Source organism: Letharia lupina (genome assembly GCF_014066315.1).
Source record: "Letharia lupina isolate WasteWater1 chromosome Unknown contig_3, whole genome shotgun sequence".
In the NCBI taxonomy this organism is placed as follows: Eukaryota; Fungi; Ascomycota; class Lecanoromycetes; order Lecanorales; family Parmeliaceae; genus Letharia; species Letharia lupina.
Window position 1 is genome coordinate 2,606,714 of NW_023502972.1, and position 18,295 is coordinate 2,625,008.

At 50.4% G+C, this 18,295-nt stretch overlaps 8 protein-coding genes across 8 annotated transcripts; 4 read left to right on the top strand and 4 right to left on the bottom strand.

Moving 5' to 3' along the window:
• Positions 1 to 92: 92 nt before the first annotated feature.
• HO133_007533 (uncharacterized protein) lies at positions 93 to 3,954 on the bottom strand (the record flags this gene model as incomplete). Its single annotated transcript, XM_037298424.1, has 4 exons — positions 93 to 753; positions 805 to 1,078; positions 1,128 to 3,702; positions 3,766 to 3,954. 4 exons carry the CDS (start codon positions 3,952 to 3,954, stop codon positions 93 to 95), a joined length of 3,699 nt encoding a protein of 1,232 aa, XP_037157059.1.
• A 778-nt stretch (positions 3,955 to 4,732) lies between these two features.
• HO133_007534 (uncharacterized protein) lies at positions 4,733 to 7,489 on the top strand (the record flags this gene model as incomplete). Its single annotated transcript, XM_037298425.1, has 4 exons — positions 4,733 to 4,930; positions 5,001 to 6,034; positions 6,081 to 6,449; positions 6,499 to 7,489. 4 exons carry the CDS (start codon positions 4,733 to 4,735, stop codon positions 7,487 to 7,489), a joined length of 2,592 nt encoding a protein of 863 aa, XP_037157060.1.
• Positions 7,490 to 8,780: 1,291 nt separating this feature from the next.
• Positions 8,781 to 9,588, top strand: HO133_007535 (uncharacterized protein; the record flags this gene model as incomplete). Its single annotated transcript, XM_037298426.1, has 2 exons — positions 8,781 to 8,798; positions 9,271 to 9,588. 2 exons carry the CDS (start codon positions 8,781 to 8,783, stop codon positions 9,586 to 9,588), a joined length of 336 nt encoding a protein of 111 aa, XP_037157061.1.
• Positions 9,589 to 10,279: 691 nt separating this feature from the next.
• Positions 10,280 to 11,172, bottom strand: HO133_007536 (uncharacterized protein; the record flags this gene model as incomplete). The annotated part of the gene is made up of 2 exons (XM_037298427.1): positions 10,280 to 10,918; positions 10,999 to 11,172. The coding sequence occupies 2 exons, from the start codon at positions 11,170 to 11,172 to the stop codon at positions 10,280 to 10,282; spliced, it is 813 nt and encodes a 270-aa protein (XP_037157062.1).
• A 1,341-nt stretch (positions 11,173 to 12,513) lies between these two features.
• On the top strand, positions 12,514 to 13,255 carry HO133_007537 (uncharacterized protein; the record flags this gene model as incomplete). The annotated part of the gene is made up of 3 exons (XM_037298428.1): positions 12,514 to 12,550; positions 12,802 to 12,981; positions 13,038 to 13,255. 3 exons carry the CDS (start codon positions 12,514 to 12,516, stop codon positions 13,253 to 13,255), a joined length of 435 nt encoding a protein of 144 aa, XP_037157063.1.
• A 1,573-nt stretch (positions 13,256 to 14,828) lies between these two features.
• On the top strand, positions 14,829 to 15,560 carry HO133_007538 (uncharacterized protein; the record flags this gene model as incomplete). The annotated part of the gene is made up of 1 exon (XM_037298429.1): positions 14,829 to 15,560. One exon carries the CDS (start codon positions 14,829 to 14,831, stop codon positions 15,558 to 15,560), a length of 732 nt encoding a protein of 243 aa, XP_037157064.1.
• A 361-nt stretch (positions 15,561 to 15,921) lies between these two features.
• Positions 15,922 to 16,385, bottom strand: HO133_007539 (uncharacterized protein; the record flags this gene model as incomplete). Its single annotated transcript, XM_037298430.1, has 2 exons — positions 15,922 to 16,024; positions 16,123 to 16,385. The coding sequence occupies 2 exons, from the start codon at positions 16,383 to 16,385 to the stop codon at positions 15,922 to 15,924; spliced, it is 366 nt and encodes a 121-aa protein (XP_037157065.1).
• A 308-nt stretch (positions 16,386 to 16,693) lies between these two features.
• Positions 16,694 to 18,071, bottom strand: HO133_007540 (uncharacterized protein; the record flags this gene model as incomplete). The annotated part of the gene is made up of 4 exons (XM_037298431.1): positions 16,694 to 17,319; positions 17,378 to 17,449; positions 17,496 to 17,699; positions 17,753 to 18,071. 4 exons carry the CDS (start codon positions 18,069 to 18,071, stop codon positions 16,694 to 16,696), a joined length of 1,221 nt encoding a protein of 406 aa, XP_037157066.1.
• Between the last annotated feature and the right edge of the window lie 224 nt (positions 18,072 to 18,295).

Here is an 18,295-nt window from a genome sequence, read left to right on the forward strand (position 1 = left end):
AGGTTCGTGAGCTCTTCTTTGAATCGAATGGCCGGCCTGTCAAGGCTTGTACCCCTCGAAAGACTCCAACAGATACGCAGTGATGCCTTTGCCTATGAAGCAAAAGCGGGTTGAACCCCAACTTTGGCCTGGAAAGAACGGACGACTATCTTCAATTCCGCCTGCGGTTTCGACCAATTGACTCCCATCAAGCTCTCATCCTCAGTCACGATAAGCAGCGCATCAGCAGCCGCATTGCGGACCTTGGGATATGGGTGCAAAAGCATACTGCATAGCTTTTCTTGAACCTCTGTCCTCACCCTGGGCACTGCCATCATGCCCGCATATATCTTAACAGCTGCTTCGATCTTCTGGACATTGCCGGATTTGAAATGCGCCTTTCGCACCTCGGTAAAGAGTCTTCTCCATGCGAAATCTCGATCTCGTAGCCGCTGCAGCACGCCTGCTTCAAAGAGGAAGGCAACAAACTCCAAAGTAGGCATAGCAAGTCTGTCGTTGAAGATGTTTTCTCGGATGATGTCAGTCAGATATGTGCAGAGCACGGTTAATGTTGCCAGATCCGAAGACTCGGTATAGAATACAAAAGCTGCTCTTGACGCTCCCAGAAGTGACTCAGAGCCTGCTCCTCCTGATGTAACATAGCCTTCTAGAAGTGGCTTCCTGATCCAACCTTGTGTCAAGTGGTGGGAGCATAAGGACAAAAGTTGCAGAAAGTACTCGCTTGTCGATGTTTGCGAGATGTCAGATATTAAGCTTTTAGAACAATCAGTACGACATTATGTAGCAAGACAATACTTTACGTACGTCTGTGGTTTAGAATCCAAGCTGAAGACTTCCCAGTTGGCTTGCAAACAATCCCAAGCTCGGAATCGAACCTTGTCAAGCTTCTCCACGGCAAGGCCACAGATCCTCGCTGCTATGTCTTGTCTCTCGCTCATACTTAGGAGATCCTTCTTCAAGACAACAGCAGTGGCATCAATGGCTTCCAAGCGGATCAAAGAGCCAACGTCACCTCGTTTATCGGTGGTGTAGTCATTCAAGCAGGCATGCAGCGCCTGAGATGATTTCTCAGAGATTACTACGAAAGTCAGCCTGCTTGCCACTGAACCAATGCAAGTATCTCCTACCATTCGATTCGAGCACGCCTGAAGTCAGACTTCTCAGCGCAGTGCATCTAAGGCTTATGCCATGTTCGTTGTTGACCAGGCTTGTCAATGTATCGATGATGAGATTCCGCGATTGCGAAGCTTGAACATGTTGGAAAACCGCGCCGAATGCGGCTGCGACTCCCACCACACTATCATCTGAAGAACCGGAAGTCGGATCACGGAGAATTTGAGCCCATTGGGATACAAGTTTCCCCTGAGTGTCACGGTCTAGTATCCGGAACAAGGCCTTCGCGGCGCTTGTGCTCGCAGCGAGGACAACTCCATCTGATTGATGTAGGCTCATCTCAAGTGCTTCAAGGCATTCATGCAACTCTGTAGGAGACGGATGGTGCAATTTCCCGTGGATCAAGGAGTTGGCGAGGGCTGCAACCAACGAACATATGGCTTCACATGCGAGAGCGGAACGAAGAAGCTTCGTATCCATGGCTACCTCCCCCTCGTATGACCGTGTCTTGGGGCCACTACCACGGTAGAAAATATGCCATAGTTTGGCTATTTCGCCCTCTATTTTGGCCGGAAGATGTGGTCTGTTGCCAAGATCAACATCAGACCAACGGCTTACAACCTCTGACAAAGCAAGTAGTAGGCCATGTCTCTCCTCGATCTTTGGGACGACGCAGGCGTGCAACCGACGCCGCAAAGTGCTGATGGTTAACGCGATCATTTCAGGACCTCGACTATGGGATAGTAGCCCGATCGCATGGGCGGCATTGCGCCGACATTCCACGTCACCTGAGCATACACCCCTCCAATCTAGGAGTCCACGGAGGGTAGAATGCCAATAAGTTGGCTCGATCTGCGAGACGCTGATGGCGATCTTGGTCATTGCCCTCGATCTTAAGGCAATTCCATGGTAATCTATCACCTGGACTAGATCTATGCCGTTTTCAATTTCTTCGGGATGTCTGCCAATCATTTCCTGTAAAGCGGCGGAAGCGCCACGACGGATATTTCCAGCTGCATCCAATGTAGCTGCGATGACTAATTCATTTGCGAGGACCTGAAGCGTTGATTCGGGATTCTCGGTGGACTTCGAGCCTGTGGCGCCTGCAGTCGTGATACCCGAAGCAGAGAGAGTGGGTTTTTCTGAAACCTGGCCCTTTGCTTCCATAACGCCGTCATAATTTTCCTTTCTAACCGGCTTGTAACTTTTGATTTGCGCTGTAGAATATCGTCTGGCAAGCGCCCATAGGCCAAAGCATGCTGCATCTCTGACGCTGGTCCCAACAGAGTTTCCCAATGACGATCTTTGTTCGAAGCGAAGAGCGACAATGAGTGAAAACATGACCTTACTAATGACAGACTTCGGTGGCATCGAGCCACGGAATATCAGCTGGGATAGTGCAAGGATTAAACCGTGCCATCTTAAAGCGCTGACGGCTCCCAGATTCAATTCACAACTTCCAGATGCATCGGCCCCAGTGTGCGCATCTTCCCACAACGTATCCTCATACAACCTCTCGTCAATCATTTCGATGATCTGTTCTACCATGTCGGGCTCTAGCTCGACGGCAATGACACTTAGAGCTTTGCTTGCTGCAAGCCTCACAGATGTGTCTTTGTCCTCCAGCGCCGTCAGTAAATGATCAATAATGTCTTCAAGCGCACCTTCACCAAGACTTGGACTAAGACCATGGGGGGCCTTGGAGTCTATTTTCATCCCAGCTACAGCCAGTGCCCGTTCAACCTTGATGACTAGTTTGCGTGCGGAAGCTGAGGAATTTGTCCCAGCGGAGGAAGGAGATTGGTCGGATTTGGCGTGCTGGACAGAATTGTATGTCCGCGAGAGGAGCGGCTTGAGGACTCCACTCTCGGCAGAGATGATGAACCCAGCGAGGAAAGATAGAATGCCAATAAAGCCATAGATTGACGTAGGAGCAGCGGCATCGGATTCCGCGCGGACGGATGAGAGAGCCCAGTCAATAAGTATCTTCTGAAGGCCAATCTTTCGCATGTCTGTCCGCACAGCAAGGCGTACTAGCAATGTTCCAGCTGCCTCTCTCGCTTTGCTGGGTAGGCTGAGGTGGTGAGTAGAAACGTGGACGAGACGCTTTGCTATGGGTGGAATGGTTGCAGATAAGTCAATATACAACAGGGAGCCACGAAGCTGTACACCAGCATTATCAGAGGACATGGAGCTGAGATCAAAAGGTGCCAATAAGAGATGAGATAGCCATAGCAACATGATGAAGCTTTCCTCCCAAACCATAAAACCATATTTTGAGGTAGCGTTCTCTTTACTAGAGTACATATTCCCAGCCCATGACTCAAGTGCGTCAAGCATCGCTTCGAGATATCTTGGCTCGTTGTTCAGGAATTGAGAAATCACCTTTGTTCCTCGAATTTTGCAGAATACGTAAAGAATTTTGGAGATTGCCCTCGGCAGTGGGATTACGCCAGGGCAGGGCTTTCCTTCTTGGTGGTAAATGGCAGCATACTTGGATGCATAATCAATGAAAGCAGAAACCAGAGGTTGGAGAAGACCACTTAGGTGGGGATCTAGCAACTGCGGCCATTCCTGAAACGGCTCTAACTGAAGGGAGGAAGGATAAAGATTAGCAATACATACTCACATGTGGTCATGAGATGAGCGTACCAGCTTGATGAGCTGGTCGGTCTTGGTCTCTCGGACCAGGCCTCGAACACCGCCACTGGCTGCAGGCGGATGTCCAGATTCGGCGGGTATGCCATTGTACAGGAAGTGAGGAAGAGAACGGTGTAGCTCTGCAATGAGATCTGCGGAGGCTCGTTGTAGCTTGAGGTCCTCATCGCCGGTAGTATCCATGAAGATGGGAGAAAGGTCAGAGGTGTGGCCACGGAAGCATAGACATCAACGCGAAAGTAGCTTTCTGACTGAAAAGAGGCTTTGGACAAGATTCCCGTCAAGCGTGTAGGCGCGTGTTTTGAAGCGCGTTGGGCCCAATCAAACGGCGTGTTCCATCCTGTAGAGTACCTGCAAGCTGCAGCCTGTAGGGTGGGACCCTTTCGCTATGGTACCCGTAGTCGAAGCCAAGACCTTTGCCGCGGTACTCGTAAGCATTGCTAATTGCTATGCCTGGCAATGTGTCAATGACAGAGGAGGATGATAGTGTAGCAGAGTACCTATAGGCCATCAGCCTGAAAGTGTGGACCTGTGGTGGAATGGTGGTGTTCGGGGAAAATCTTGGGCCCAGAGGTGCGGCTCAAATGCAACCACCGAGGATTCCCGCCAATAGCACCTCTAGCGCGTCCAGCTGGTGCATGATCCTGGTCCTTCATCCGATGGACCGATAGTGACAGGACAGAAAAAGGTCGAATGAAATGCCATTGCTTATCAGGCCATCGCGGATCTTCGAATGATCCATCCTGGATTCCCGTGTGCAGCTTCTACTGCGTCGTACTGCATTCAATATCAGCAGCATGAGGAGAGGATGCATCCTTATCAACCATCCACTTGCCAGTACCAACCCATCGGGCATTTCCATTACTTAATCAATACTTGAAAAAGGGCCTCCAAGGCACCCTCGCACGTTCCTTCGCGGCTGATCCATCCAGGGATCCGACTGCATCTCCGAGGAGAAGACATGGCGGGGGAAACCAAGATTGAGGACCAATCTGACCACCAAACACCTACGAATGACTTTCCCACCGCTGTCGAATCCAGCCCAAAACCAGGCAAGTCCAAGTCGCACAGCAAAGATAAAGGCTCTCCAGCCTCTGCATCTGCAAAGAGACGATGCGTCAGCACCGCCTGCATAGCTTGTCGTAGGAGGAAATCCAAGGTAGCTTCCTGCTCTACAATCCGTACGCTGTGGGGTCAGTGGATGGCTGACCAAGGATTTGAACGATCAGTGCGATGGTAACACACCAAGCTGTGCTGCTTGCTCCTCCGTTTACGGAACCGAATGTGTCTACGACCCCAACTCAGACCATCGCCGCAAGGGCGTCTACAAGAAAGATATCGATAACCTCAAGACGCGCAATTCCACTTTACAAACACTCATCCAGGCCATCCTCAACTACCCGGAGAACGAGGTACCGGGCTTGGTCAAACAGATAAGGACATGTGAGAGCTTGGACGATGTGGCCGAATCAATACTAGCTAGAGACAACGGCGTCGGAGAGGATGATAGAGTTGACGAAGCGCTCGCGAACGACAATGGCACGCCCTCAATTGTCCCCAAATTTGAAAAGGAGCTGTCGGGAAAGATGGGCAAGCTGCGGCTGGACAATGGCTCCGTGAGCATCATTGGAGGAACTTCAAACCTGATCTTCGTAGGGTCTGGGACGGATGGGGAAGATGGAAGCAACTCAACCGATGATTCCGAGCAATATGAAGAGCAGGAATATGCCATTACCTCGTGGACAGAGGTCACCTCCGATCCGGACTTAGTTGTCCATCTGCTCAACATGTATTTTGCATGGCACTACACCTACTTCACCACACTTTCGAAAAGCCTCTTCTACCGTGACTTTCAGCGGGGCAGAACTCCCCGCGACATCAAACGAAAGACTGAATACTGCACGCCGCTATTGGTCAATGCGATGCTCGCATTGGGTTGTCACTTTACATCTTGGCCTCAAGCTAGAGCCGATCCCAAAGATTCCGCGACCGCTGGCGATCACTTCTTCAGGGAAGCCAAGAGACTCATATTGGAGAATGATGAGCATGAAAATCCGAGGCTTGCAACAGTCCAAGCACTCGCTCTCATGTCTGTACGTGAAGCTGGATGTGGGCGCGAGGCTCGGGGATGGGTGTACAGTGGGATGAGCTTTCGAATGGCTTACGACCTAGGATTGAATATTGACTCCGGCTCTAACAACCTTGATGAGTCGGAGATTGATGCTCGCAGGATAACAATATGGGGCTGTTTCTTATTTGACAAGTGAGATTACCTTCCTCGCTGTATTCCGTTGATTCTGACATGCCAGATGTTGGTCGAACTACCTCGGCCGGCAACCTCAGCTGCCACTATCTAGCATCGCAGCCCCGAAATTCGATGTCTTCCCAATGGAGGATGCCGACGAGTGGTCACCTTACCTGGACACTGGGATCGGCAAAACGCATGCCCAACCGTCCCGAACACGCGCTGTCGCTCTTCAGACATCTCAACTATGTGAGATCAGTAGCGATCTACTGCTATACTTCTACCATCCTCATCAGCTGGAGAAGCCACTGGGCAAGCAGGCAGAGCTCAAGAAATTGAGTGAGCTGCACACAAGACTTGAAGCATGGCGGAAAACCCTACCGAAGGAGATGGAGCCAAAAGAGGGCCAGCTGCCGCATGTCCTTGTCATGCAGTAAGCCCGAATGCCGCCTTGCAAAGGAAACAAACTGACATGGCCGTAGCATGTTTTTCCAACTTCTATTCATTCACCTGTTCCGCCCGTTTCTCAAATACAAACAAGCGACCTCTCCGCTACCTTCCCACGTTTCCCCACGGAAGTTCTTGACCCATGCCGCCTCCATGATCTCGAAACTCCTCCGCCTTTACAAACGAACCCACGGCCTCCGTCAAATCTGCAACATTGTCGTCTACATATCTCACTCAGCATGTACGGTACACCTTCTCAACCTCCCAGACAAAAATGCCGCACGGGACCTTGTTCACGGTCTAAAGCATCTAGAAGAAATTGGAGAAAGCTGGCTGTGCGCGCGCAGGACATTGAGGATCTTACGTACGGTGGCGGGGCGTTGGAATATCGAGCTGCCTGAGGAAGCGGAGAAGACTCTCCAGCGTGCGCAGGAGAGGTTTGGGTTTTTGAACTCACCCGACCGTGATGTTACGCCTAAGGCGGACAATCAAATGCCGCCGCCAACGCCGATGCAGCCATTGCCTCCACCTATAGCGAAACATAAGACCGAACCGAGTGTGAACCACCATCTCAACCCCGCGAACGGTGTCTCTAATGGCTTCTTCCCGATTACTGCTCCCCTGGCAAGTCCAATGCCTACGCCAGACATGCCGCGTCTTGACGGCATCCTTACCATGCCACCTCAATCAACCAACGATTTCAACAAGTCAAGGCAGCACAGCTACATCATGCCTCAAACGCAACAAGAGATATGGAATCACAGTCAAGCTTCGCAAGCGCCGTCGGTTCAGCAGACATCTCCTACAAGGCTGTTCGGTGGTGTGGATTCACTGATGCAAGATCAGGAATGGTGGCTGAGGGATTCGAATCAAATGTTTGCCAGTTGGAATGAGGTAGAGCAGGAAGCAGCCATGCAAGGCAACGCTGGTTTTAACAATGGCACTGGAAATATGGGATATGGGAACAGTATCTACGGCATGGACGGGAGCGGAATGAACGGGTACGATGGGCAAGTGAACAACTAGCTCTAGAATTTTCTGTATGATGTCAATCATGACTAACGCTGGAATGCGATCACGGTTGGCTATATATAAGCCGGCGATGCTAAAGCTTCATGATTGTTATCTCGGAACAGAAGCTTCGCACGTTCTCGATTAGACGTCTATACATCAGGAGGAATAAGTCTTGTACTATATATCGCTTCCCTTGCTCTCTTCTGACCCTATGCTAGGCTTCGAACGACATCGAGCAGCTATGAATAGACTTGGGATTCTCATGATTTCGCACTGATCTAGGCTTATAATTCTAGATTCATTGTTGGAAAAGGAGACTAAAGCCGCGGCGCTTCATGATGCGGTGTTGGCTAGGCAGATTCAAAATCTTGTTCCTATATAAGACTTACTAATAATCATCATTGAAAGTGGTTGGCGCCAACGATGATAGATCTATGAGATACTTCTGTGCACACTTGTTCCTGCACAACGCTGGATCATCAATACTGTTCCGCCTTTATCACTGCAATGATGGCCCTCCACTTCCCTTCTACTTCTTCTATGCTTTTTGTAGTCTTTCAAGATATCTAAAGACTGTTACGTTATTGTGAATTATTGAAATGAGATACAGTAACGGAAGTCTCTAGTTCTGGTGTGAACACCAAACAGGAGATAATGACCAGCGGGAATACCTCATCTCTGTTCCAGGATCAAGGCAACAGAGATCCAGCACTTCTGGCTGTCTCAGCAATCGCAACTGGCAATCGCCCTCATTTTCACCATCGTTCGAATTTTTGTCCGGGTAAGAATCGTCAAAAACCTAGGCTGGGATGATATGTGCATAGCCACTGCCAAAGTAAGAGCTGCATACGATCCGGACTCTTCACTCACACAGTGGAAATAACGTTTCCAGATACTTGCTATACTCTTGTACGCGTGCTACGTCTTCGAGGTACATGAAGGCGTTGGAATGCACGAGGAGTTTGTATCGCCTGAGCAGGTGGAGCAAATTCCGAAATGGAACCATCTTGACGTGCTTCCAATCGTTCTGTCGGCTGTGTTTACGAGGATCTCTATCTGCTTCTTTCTGAGACGTTTTTCGGCAATTGACAAGACTTAGGGGACTGTTTTTCTATTTCATGATAAACTTTATTTGGATATCAAACCTACCCTTAGTCGTTGGTATTCTGTTCCTTTGTCGGCCTCTTAACAAGGTCTGGAACCCTTCAATCTCCGGCGAATGCTGGCCGCCTCAGACATTCGTTCATATTGGCTACTGGCAAGGTGGTAAGTGGTACAACGTCAAGCATGCTCGTCTACCACCATGGCCGGGCTGATTTTGGTAAAGCTACTTCGGTGTTTTGCGATTTGACGCTCGCTCTTCTGCCTATTGTCTTCTTATGGAATGCGCAGATCAGACTCCGGATCAAAGTTGGAATCTGTATAATCATGGGAATGGGCATATTGTAAGGCTACCTTTTGGCAGCAACCCTTCAGCTTTCACTGATCATTCACCGCAGCGCTGCCGTCTGCGCCCTCCTACGGACCGTCTTGCTTGGGTCTCTAGCAGACCAAGAATTTACCTGTATGTTCTTTTATCTGGACCCCACAATGAAGCTTGGAAGGATCAATGATTGAGTCTTTTTAGATGGCAGTGTGACTTTGACTATCTGGTCTTTGTAAGGGCTGTGTTCCACCGATAGTATTCACTAATTCTGACCATTTTGTCTGCTAGGATGGAGGAAACTGTAGGAATTATTGCCCCTTGCATCCCTATGCTGAAACCTCTTTTCAGCTTCAGTACACAGAGGTAGAACGGCAAGCCACAGAGAAGTTGGTACACCGTGCGACAGAATGCGAAGCACCACTTGAACCCTTTACATCGGACGCCTGATCCTTATCCTATCGAGAGCGCCTTTCGGTTATCCGTGGAAAATGTATTCAAGGCTTCAGGCGATACTAAATCTTCAACCGCCGCAAGTGAGCTTAGCAATGCTCCTATAGAAGATGGAGATGATGTTACGGGACCAGCTGAGGTTCTCCCAACAACGAAGGAGGAGGATCAGTCTCGACTATCTTGTGCTCGGAGCATGCAAGGGCCAGACGAGCAAGTTGTAGCTGACCAGGTCTAAGGTAGAAGCTAGAGGATGCAAACAAAACATTAAAAGGACTAGCTTGGTTGGCCTTTCCGCTAAATAGCGCTCGACGGAATTTGAATAGAGCTGTAATGTATGATTAATCAAGAGTACGAGGAATAGATGAACGCGTCCAGCGGGTCAATCTAAGGCAGAGAGCCATCATCGCTTGATCACAAACATCAATTGCAGATATCTCAAGGCTCCGAGTTTCGAAAGAGGACTCACATAACCGTCACACGTCCCGCCAAAGCATTGTGCCGAACAGAGTTTCGCATCTGCCACCAGAGCTGCCGATGGAGGTATCGGACTATTTCTCTTACCCAATACTTCTGGGAAGGCTGTGCGTCTTGCTGGTTGAAGAGGATGGTATAAGAGAGGAAATTTAGTCTTCAAATGAGGCAACAGCCCTGCGAGGTAGAAATTCATTGCGCCGTGGACTTGTTTTCAAAGCCCTCAAATGTCACAGCTTGCGCTTTTCGTTACCCAACATGTTCAAGAATTCAACATATTTGCTTCAAGAGATATCAGTAGCTCCTTTCAAGACTATGTAGCCGGGAGAAAAAGAATCACAACGAGTCGATCCCTAGCTCCATCGACCACCCCCCTCCCAATGACCGACCGTTTCAACTCACCCTGCCTACCAAAAAGCACACCGCTCTAGCAACTTCAACTCCAACAGCCCCTCTCAGAGAAGGCGCGGAAGCGTGCTCCGAATCGCAGAGAGCGGGATCGTGCACCACGTGTTCGTGCGGTAGGACCAGTAGTCCACGGAGCTGCCGCCGTCGGGAGCCACTGACGTGACAAGGGGCGTCCATCCTTGCTCCTCCGTGTCGATGACCATGGCCGCCCCGCTCGCAGGAGGCACCGAAGGTACCTCGCTGGGACGGCGCACGGTGATTGCGAACGTGCTGTCCTCGCTTGGATCCGGTAGCCCACTCGGCGGAGAGTGCGTGGCCTGGGCGCTGAGTGCTGGTGTGGTCGGGTTCGTTGCTTCAGCAGAGACGTCGGGAGGGGGAATTGACGCGCCGACGGCATTCGTGGGTGTTCGTTTCGGTAGGCGAGGGACTGGCTCCAGGTATTCGTGCTGATTTTTAGGTACAGCTGTCTGCGTGCGGTCCTCCTCGTCCGGTTTTTCCTCTTTTGACTCTTTCCTCGCCCCTTTTTTCCCCTTAGCTGCTTGCTTTGAGGTCCCTCCGAGCGTTCGCGACCTTGTCGGCCTCTCCATCGGCTGAGTCGCACGAGCCTTCGTCCGCCTGCCGTCGGCAACATTAACCGCTCTCTGAGCTGCAAACACGCTTTCCCCAGTTCCGCGCCTTTGGTCGACCTGAGGCCGCACATTGAACAAAGCCAATCACCAGAAGGTTCTTCCGTCACCCCAGCACATTCCCAGTGGTACCATCTCACCGGGCAGTCGTCATTGTCACAACAGATCCAGTTTACAGATGCGTCAGGCGTACCGCAGGCGCATCCGTACACTGCTTCATCGAGAGACGACCTTTCTGAGTCAGACTTCGCTGCCTCTGATGTTGATGGCTGAGGAACCTGTTGTGAGGAAAAGACTTTCAGTCGGTCTGACATGTTCAAAAGGCTGACGTTGATTGACTCGAGGTATGGTCGTCAGGTGGATGATCTGAAGGCTGAGAAGTTGGAAGATTGCAGTGATGGTGAGGAGGGTAGAAGAAAGTCAGAGTCGATATTTCTGGTACTTATGCACGAACGTAGTGTCAAAGAAATTCAGTGTCGAGCAAGATGTGTTCACTCATAACTTGCGAAACTTCAACCTTTCGATAACACGACTTTGAGACATTATCTTTGTAACATTTTTTGCGCAGGAACAAAGCACATATGTGGGCCAGCGGATTTTTGGGATTTGTGTTATTAAGGATCGTGGCCTTCTCCAGCCGGTCAGTACTACCTAAATCAGACATATCTTGCAGTAAGTCCTGGCGAGTGGTAAAGTATTGAGGGGCATTATTGAAGCGAGCTTGTGATTGTCGCTTGCTGACAACCAAGATTCGCAGAGTCGGTTGGATGGTGGGAAGAGGAAAATTCATGTGTGGACCTATTATGCAAAAGGCCGCGCACGGCTCCTTACCAGAGTCATCCCAGATATAGGCTACAGAGATACTGTCCTGGCCTTGACGGTCTGCACATTTAGTAGAGCTTGCCGAAAGACGGGTACTGGAAACGCAATATATTTACTGATAGGTCGAATACCATTAGCTATGCTGTCTAGTCAAACTTCTTGGAGAGTCAATGGGAGAAGCAGCGAGCGGATAATTGGATCGATAGATTTGTTGAGAGCCATTGCCATATACATAACACCCGAGGTGACATGACGTGTGAGCGAGAGATTGGCTGGTGCAAATTACAACATGGCAAAACAATTCCTTGGGTTTTGGAGCAATTATAAGCGCGACTCTCTCCGAATCTGTGTAACAGAAAACACCAGACGGAGTTCTTCTAAACGAATGCTGGGAGAAGATCAATAGAGGATATCTAGGCGTGACTCACTTCTTATCATAAGTATAGAAAAGTCGCAAATGCGGAGTTCAGCATGTAGCTAATATCAGGTTGCAAAACGACAGACCATCCTCAACACACAGTTCTGTGATCTGGTGTACCCTTCAATCCTACCATCCAAGCGACATCTGGTAGAAGAGGCATGAAGGAACCAGAACTGGAGATCTCTACCTTCCTAGTCGTCAACAACATGGTCCAATCGATACGATCATGGGCTGTACCAAGCACTACATACCACTCAAACGCAATCCTGATCTCTTTACTCAGCTCATCCCTATCCTCAACTTTCAAGATGTCTTCTCACTCGACCCTGACATGTAAGCGTTTCCTCCACACCCTGTACTGGCTTTGATTCTTGGCTTTCCCACCTTGGATGGCTATGAGAAAGAAAAGGCAATGGGAAAAAAAGCGAGGGAAGACTACGTGGGCCCGGGTGAGATGGAGTATGTAACCCGGTATAAGCAGACTATGAACAACTTCTGCGGTTGGTAGGGCATACCACATGCTAGATAACGGGGAAGCGAGGGGATTGATCGGTGTTAGCATAACATACACGCAGATTCAATACTGACCAAGCTAATAGCGACTAACTTCACGATGGCACGGATTCTATCTTCCTGCGTACCTCTCGCACCGGCCGACCAAGCAAGGGTGATCAAGAAAATTTGGAAAAGACTGAATTAGCCTATCGCACTGCGGCATTACAAGGAGAATCTGACGTGCCAGAAAACGCCGAAGATGAAGTGAACATCCGCTATGTGTGCTTTGTCAAGTCATCAAAGACTGGGCATCTCTATGAGCTTGACGGAGACCGAAAAGGTCCCGTAGACCACGGTATCCTAGAATTGGGCGAAGTGACAATTGGTAAGTAGGGACGACCCATTTGCTTTCCCGAGCTGACAGAACATGCATCGTGACAGCGTTCATGGTACCGAATATCCAGACCTCTGTTGTCGGCACCGAACATATCAGTGTATCAAGCGCGCAAGATGCAATGATAGTGACGTTCCTCGGGTTCCAGGTGACTCCCCAAAACCTGGATGCACTCACAACCTCGTCCGCCATGGATAACATCATCCCTTCTACCATCACCGGGAAGCTCAGTGAGAAGCAGCCCTATCTATGGTCGTTCGATTAAGACAGCTTGAGCATCACGAGTGTAGATGCAAACATTACCAACTCATCGTCGTTCGATGAAAATGAGAATGGGTGCTACGCTAAAGCCTTAGTGACCAATCAAATCTTTAGATGTTTTCTTCCCAGCGCTAAAATTTACCTTATTCCTTTATATTCATTTTAAAATACGAAGCTGTGAAAAGAATATTAAATCCTCGAGATCTACTTTCTTTAAGTTCTTTTCTTTCCTCTATAATACCATGATAAAGAAACTCGATAAAATTATAGAGTTATTTATACGCTTTCAAATAATACCGCGTAGCTGAAATTTGATCAAGTATTCGAAAAGATATATATAAAAAACTGAGATATATGTGAGCTATTGAGTTTACGAGAAGAGCCCCTCCGACAGAAGCTCCCGAAGGGCCCTCGGAGAGCCCCCAGAGAAAGGGTGGTTAAGGGGATCTCCCCCTAAGAATCACTCCAATACAGTAAGTACTACTACGTATTTCAAATCACTCTAATTACTCGAGAGCTCTTGGAGAGTCTGCGAAGGATCAGAGTGATCTCGGGTGTGAATCAAATACGGTGTTGTGAGTGGTCTTCCCACGGCGTCGACAAGCTTTCCACTACTAGGTACGAGTAGCCCCGCGCTCCAGCACACAACATTACGGCAGTAGACGGACTACTAACCCTCTTCCATGCAAATGCAATTTCGATTGTTGGGTACTCGGCCGTCGACTTTTGCAACACTCAGGCAACCAAGGCTGGTACAAGATGGGACTGAACACCGAGAAAATGTCGACTAGATTGAGTGTAGTATCGCTCCATGAGTAGGAGCTGCCACGCCAGGAAGTGGCTTCGCTGCTCGTGCCCCGAAGAGAAAATCTTCCAAACAAAATCAGCAAACACACGCGTTCGGTGTGGTGTTCCGTGATTGGTCCAATGAGCAGACTTGGCTAGCTTAGCGCGCGGCGCGACAACTTCCGAGCGTTTCGGCTACCACACCTGACACACTCCATCGTCTCAAAGAGACCTTTGGCTTTTCACTCTTCATCGATTTTGAATTTTTTTCAACACGAGGACGTTGTAACCCTCACCTCAGGGGCCCATGACTAGGCTGGTCATGGCTGCAGCTGCACTACTTCAGGCCGCATCTGCAGCGATGCTGCTGTCAATCGAATCTACAGACTCATCGTGAGTGTCGCAAGGATAATGGCAGGAACAGCTGTATCATGGATTTTCACCGCAGCAAACATTTCAGAGCATCTCCAAGGTTCGTGTTGTTGCTTTCAGCTGCCTTGACGTTCGAAAAAATGATCGAGCACCCCAACCAACATATTTCCGAAACTCAGCCTATATGGCACCTTGCGAGGTGCCACAACCCCTTTGTGTCCAACAAAGAATTTGATAATGGCGATGGCCCTAGAATCATGTTGGCGCGTGCCGTGCTCCTCTCCCCCAGTCGCTCATAAGTACCACTGTCTCTACCCCAAGTCTTCCTGTTCGCATTACTCGCTGCATACTCGTACAGTCTTTCTTTCCGGAAATCCGCTCTTTCTTGGATCTTTGCTTGCCAAAGAACGTCCGTCATTATGTCGCCCCAAGCGTCTGGAACGCTGCGATCACTCCTCTCCCTCTGCTTCGCCCTTTCCTCCGTCGTTGCTCCAGCCCTCGCCGTCCCCACCCCGGCCGAGCACTCCAGTCCATGGCTGCCCCGCTCCCTCAAATCCCTCTTCGAACCCCGAGACACAAACCCATGCGGAGGCACCGGCTTCGTCCTCAAGAACAAAGCCTCCTACCCCCAAACCTTCACCGTCTTCAGTGGGAAATGGTCCATCGTCTCTGATCCCGTCCAAACCGTCACCCTCGGCGCCCAAGGCTCCCAGGTCGTCACACTCCTGCCCAATTTCGTCGGGCACGTCCAACGCGGCGCCGTCCTCCCCGCCACCTGGGTCGAGCTCAACATGGTCCCGGGCGGATCCGACGGGGACGTCAGTCTCGAAATCGGATGCGACGGTGCCGCCACGGTCCAAGCCACCGGCGCCGGCGACGACCAGACCGTCTGGGGCTTCACGACGAACGTCAACCAACGCTGCACCGGCCCCAAGTGCGCCCCCGCCGACGCGTACTACGTCCCGGGGACCTACGAGGACATCGGCGGCCCCTTGACCAGCGCGACGGACGTGCTGGACATTTCGTCAAAGGTCCCCGTGCAGACGTTTGAGCAGCAGCAGCTCGCGCAGGCTTACGAGTATCTCATCGGCGGGAGCGGCACGAATCAGGCCATCTCGTCCAACAATTGCCTCATCATCACCTTTTACTGAGGAGCGGTGGGCAACGCCTGCATGCATGCGTGCGTGCGGCCTGCGCTGGGGAATCTGCGGCGGAGGGGTTGCCGGGAGCTGGACGCGGTCCGTGTGGCGTGCGCGGGCCATGCCTATATTATACAGTTTTTTTTTTCTCCGGCTTTCCGTTGCCGGTCACGGGAACGACAACATTCTCTCCACAGTGTTTCACACCCGGCTCTTCACCTTGTATAGATCTCCATCGTTAATATATATAAAAAAAAAGGGAAAAGCATTTCCCGCGCGAGATCCGCATCCTTTCAATCGCACTCGTGATTCCGTGTAATACTGCCTGAGATCATCCAACGGCTTTTTTTTTTTCCCCTTCGCAACCCGGCGTTCAGCGGACACGGTAGGCGCAATCCGAGCGGTGTGTCGTGCGTTGCTCATCCCGGTCCGGACCCTCGGGGCCGAGTTCGCGTCGGGCGATCATTTGCCATGTCCTTCGAGGTTGGATCGGTCAGTCTTGAGGGTGCGGTTCGGTTCGTCGGGTATTCACGTTGCGGTCGGTTCGTGATGGACGGACGGGTTTCAAGCGGACGGATTGCGGATGGAGGGGGGGGTTTTGGTTGCTTGGCGTAGTAGAGTGCTCAGTTTTTGCGACTGTTCTGGGAAGGGGGGTTTTTGTTCTTTTTTCTTCTCCTTCTTCTTCTCCCTCTTCTTCTTCTCCTCTCCTTCTTCTCCTTCTTCTCCTTCTCCTTCTTCTTCTCCCTCTTCTTCTTCTCCTCCACAATCCATAAAGGCGGATGCAGAAAGGATATGTGCGAGAAGGCTGCGCTCCGCACCGTTCCCTGGGTCTGCCATATTATTCTACGTAGAAGAAATAATCCTTTGCTTTTCTAAGCCACAGCATGACATGATCATGATAGGTGGGTGAGTGAGATTGAAGAGAAAGGATGAAATCCGAGGTTAATTAAGGCCGAGGAGTTACTAGGATCGTCGACTTTACCTACCTTAATCCCGACGCAACAAGCGAGAGACCTGGCCTCAGATTTGGTCTAGGCCTGGGGTGTCTGAAAGTCAAAGCCTACGCGTCATCTATGCCATCGTGCGGTATATAGATGTCGCGTGATACTTGGTATGCTTGCGTCAGGTTGTATTCTAATAGCGGTTCAATTGTAGCCCGCTTCACCCTTGATCACCCCATAAGCTCCTCCACCCTTGCCAAACATCTCATTCAGATCATGGACCATAGCCTCAGGCCGCTCATGAGCAGCGAAATGTCCACCGTCCGGATGTTGGCACTCAAACACAACAGGTCCAAGGATCCTACCCCAGCTTTTCGGAGGGATATCGAGATCCTTCGGATAGTATGCCAGCCCGAGTTTGACGTGCGGAATGTACTCCCCGATCGCAGAGCGATCAGATCCAGTCGCATGTCCCACTTCATAGTAGATCCTCGTGCTAGCAGCTGGCCCAGCGGTCGAGAACCAGTATATCGAGACCCAAGTCAGGATCTCATCGTCAGTCCAGGGGTAATGGTCGGTCCAGTCATGGAGTTTCTCGTAGATCCAGGCAAGTAGTGCAACTGGGCTGTCGGCCAAACCATAGCCAAGGGTTTGGGGTTTAGTACGTTGTATCTCGTTGTAACCGCATCCTTCTTTCTCGAACCACTGTGTGCGTGCCAAGCCTGCCTTTTCATAGTCGCTGTAGGGTGTCACAGCATGTTGCAATGCCAGCGCTGGAGAGCTAGTGAATGTCGGAGCATGTGCGGGTCTGACATAATTGATATGACTGGCTGTTTTTTTTGTCAGCGTGCTCTCAAAGGCGCGGATACCGAGTGTTTGAAAGCTGACCTTTGCAGTGTTGCGGATACTGGAGGCCAATTACACGAGTAATGTGACTGCCCCAATCACCTCCTTGAGTTACTAAGAATTGTTAGTCTAATCTCGCTCATACTGCAAACGAGATTACCGTATTGATCATAGCCAAGTTGAAGCATCAGCTTGTGGCAAGTCTCAGCATACTGCTTCAAAGCGAAGCCGCGCTTTTTGACGCCATCGGAGAAGCCAAAGTTGGGCAAAGATGGCGCAACGACATGAAAAGCTGGAAGTTTGCCTCCGTCTTGCTTTGCGAGTAGTGGCAGTAGCTTCACGACTTCCAAGAAACTACCAGGCCCTGCACCGTGTCAAAAATCCTGCGTCTTACTCTAGTCGCATTGAAGGACATACATCCGTGTACGAAAAGCAGTGGTATAGCCTTGGAACTCTCGCTTTTCTGATGAACGAAATGAATTCTCAGAGCCTCATATCCATCGACTTTGATCTGGGTCTGGAACTGGGGCAGTTTGTTAATATCCGCCTCCTGATGCTTCCAGTCGAATCCATCCTTCCAGTATGCAGTCAGCCGCTTCACATCAGCCAGCGGAGCTCCATAGTCCCATCCGGCATCATCCAATTCATCCGGAAACTCTGTCAATTCCAACTTCACGCGTAATCTCTCCAGTCGATCGTTCGGCACAGCTACCGTGAAGGGCGTTGCTGATGCCATGGGGGCTTTGAAAAGATTCTCCGTATATGAGGGTGAGGAGTGGATTCTGGCTCAGAAGTAAGGAAAGAGATGGAGAATATCTTTGGGGGATTCAGGGGTTGATATATGCAACGCTTCCCTGAGATCTGCAGCCAACAGCTAGTTTTTGGGAAGATTGAGATCAAACCGCTTACGCCCAGTGACTCTTTCGCTTCGCAGTCAGGCTATAGCTCATCTATGGTTCC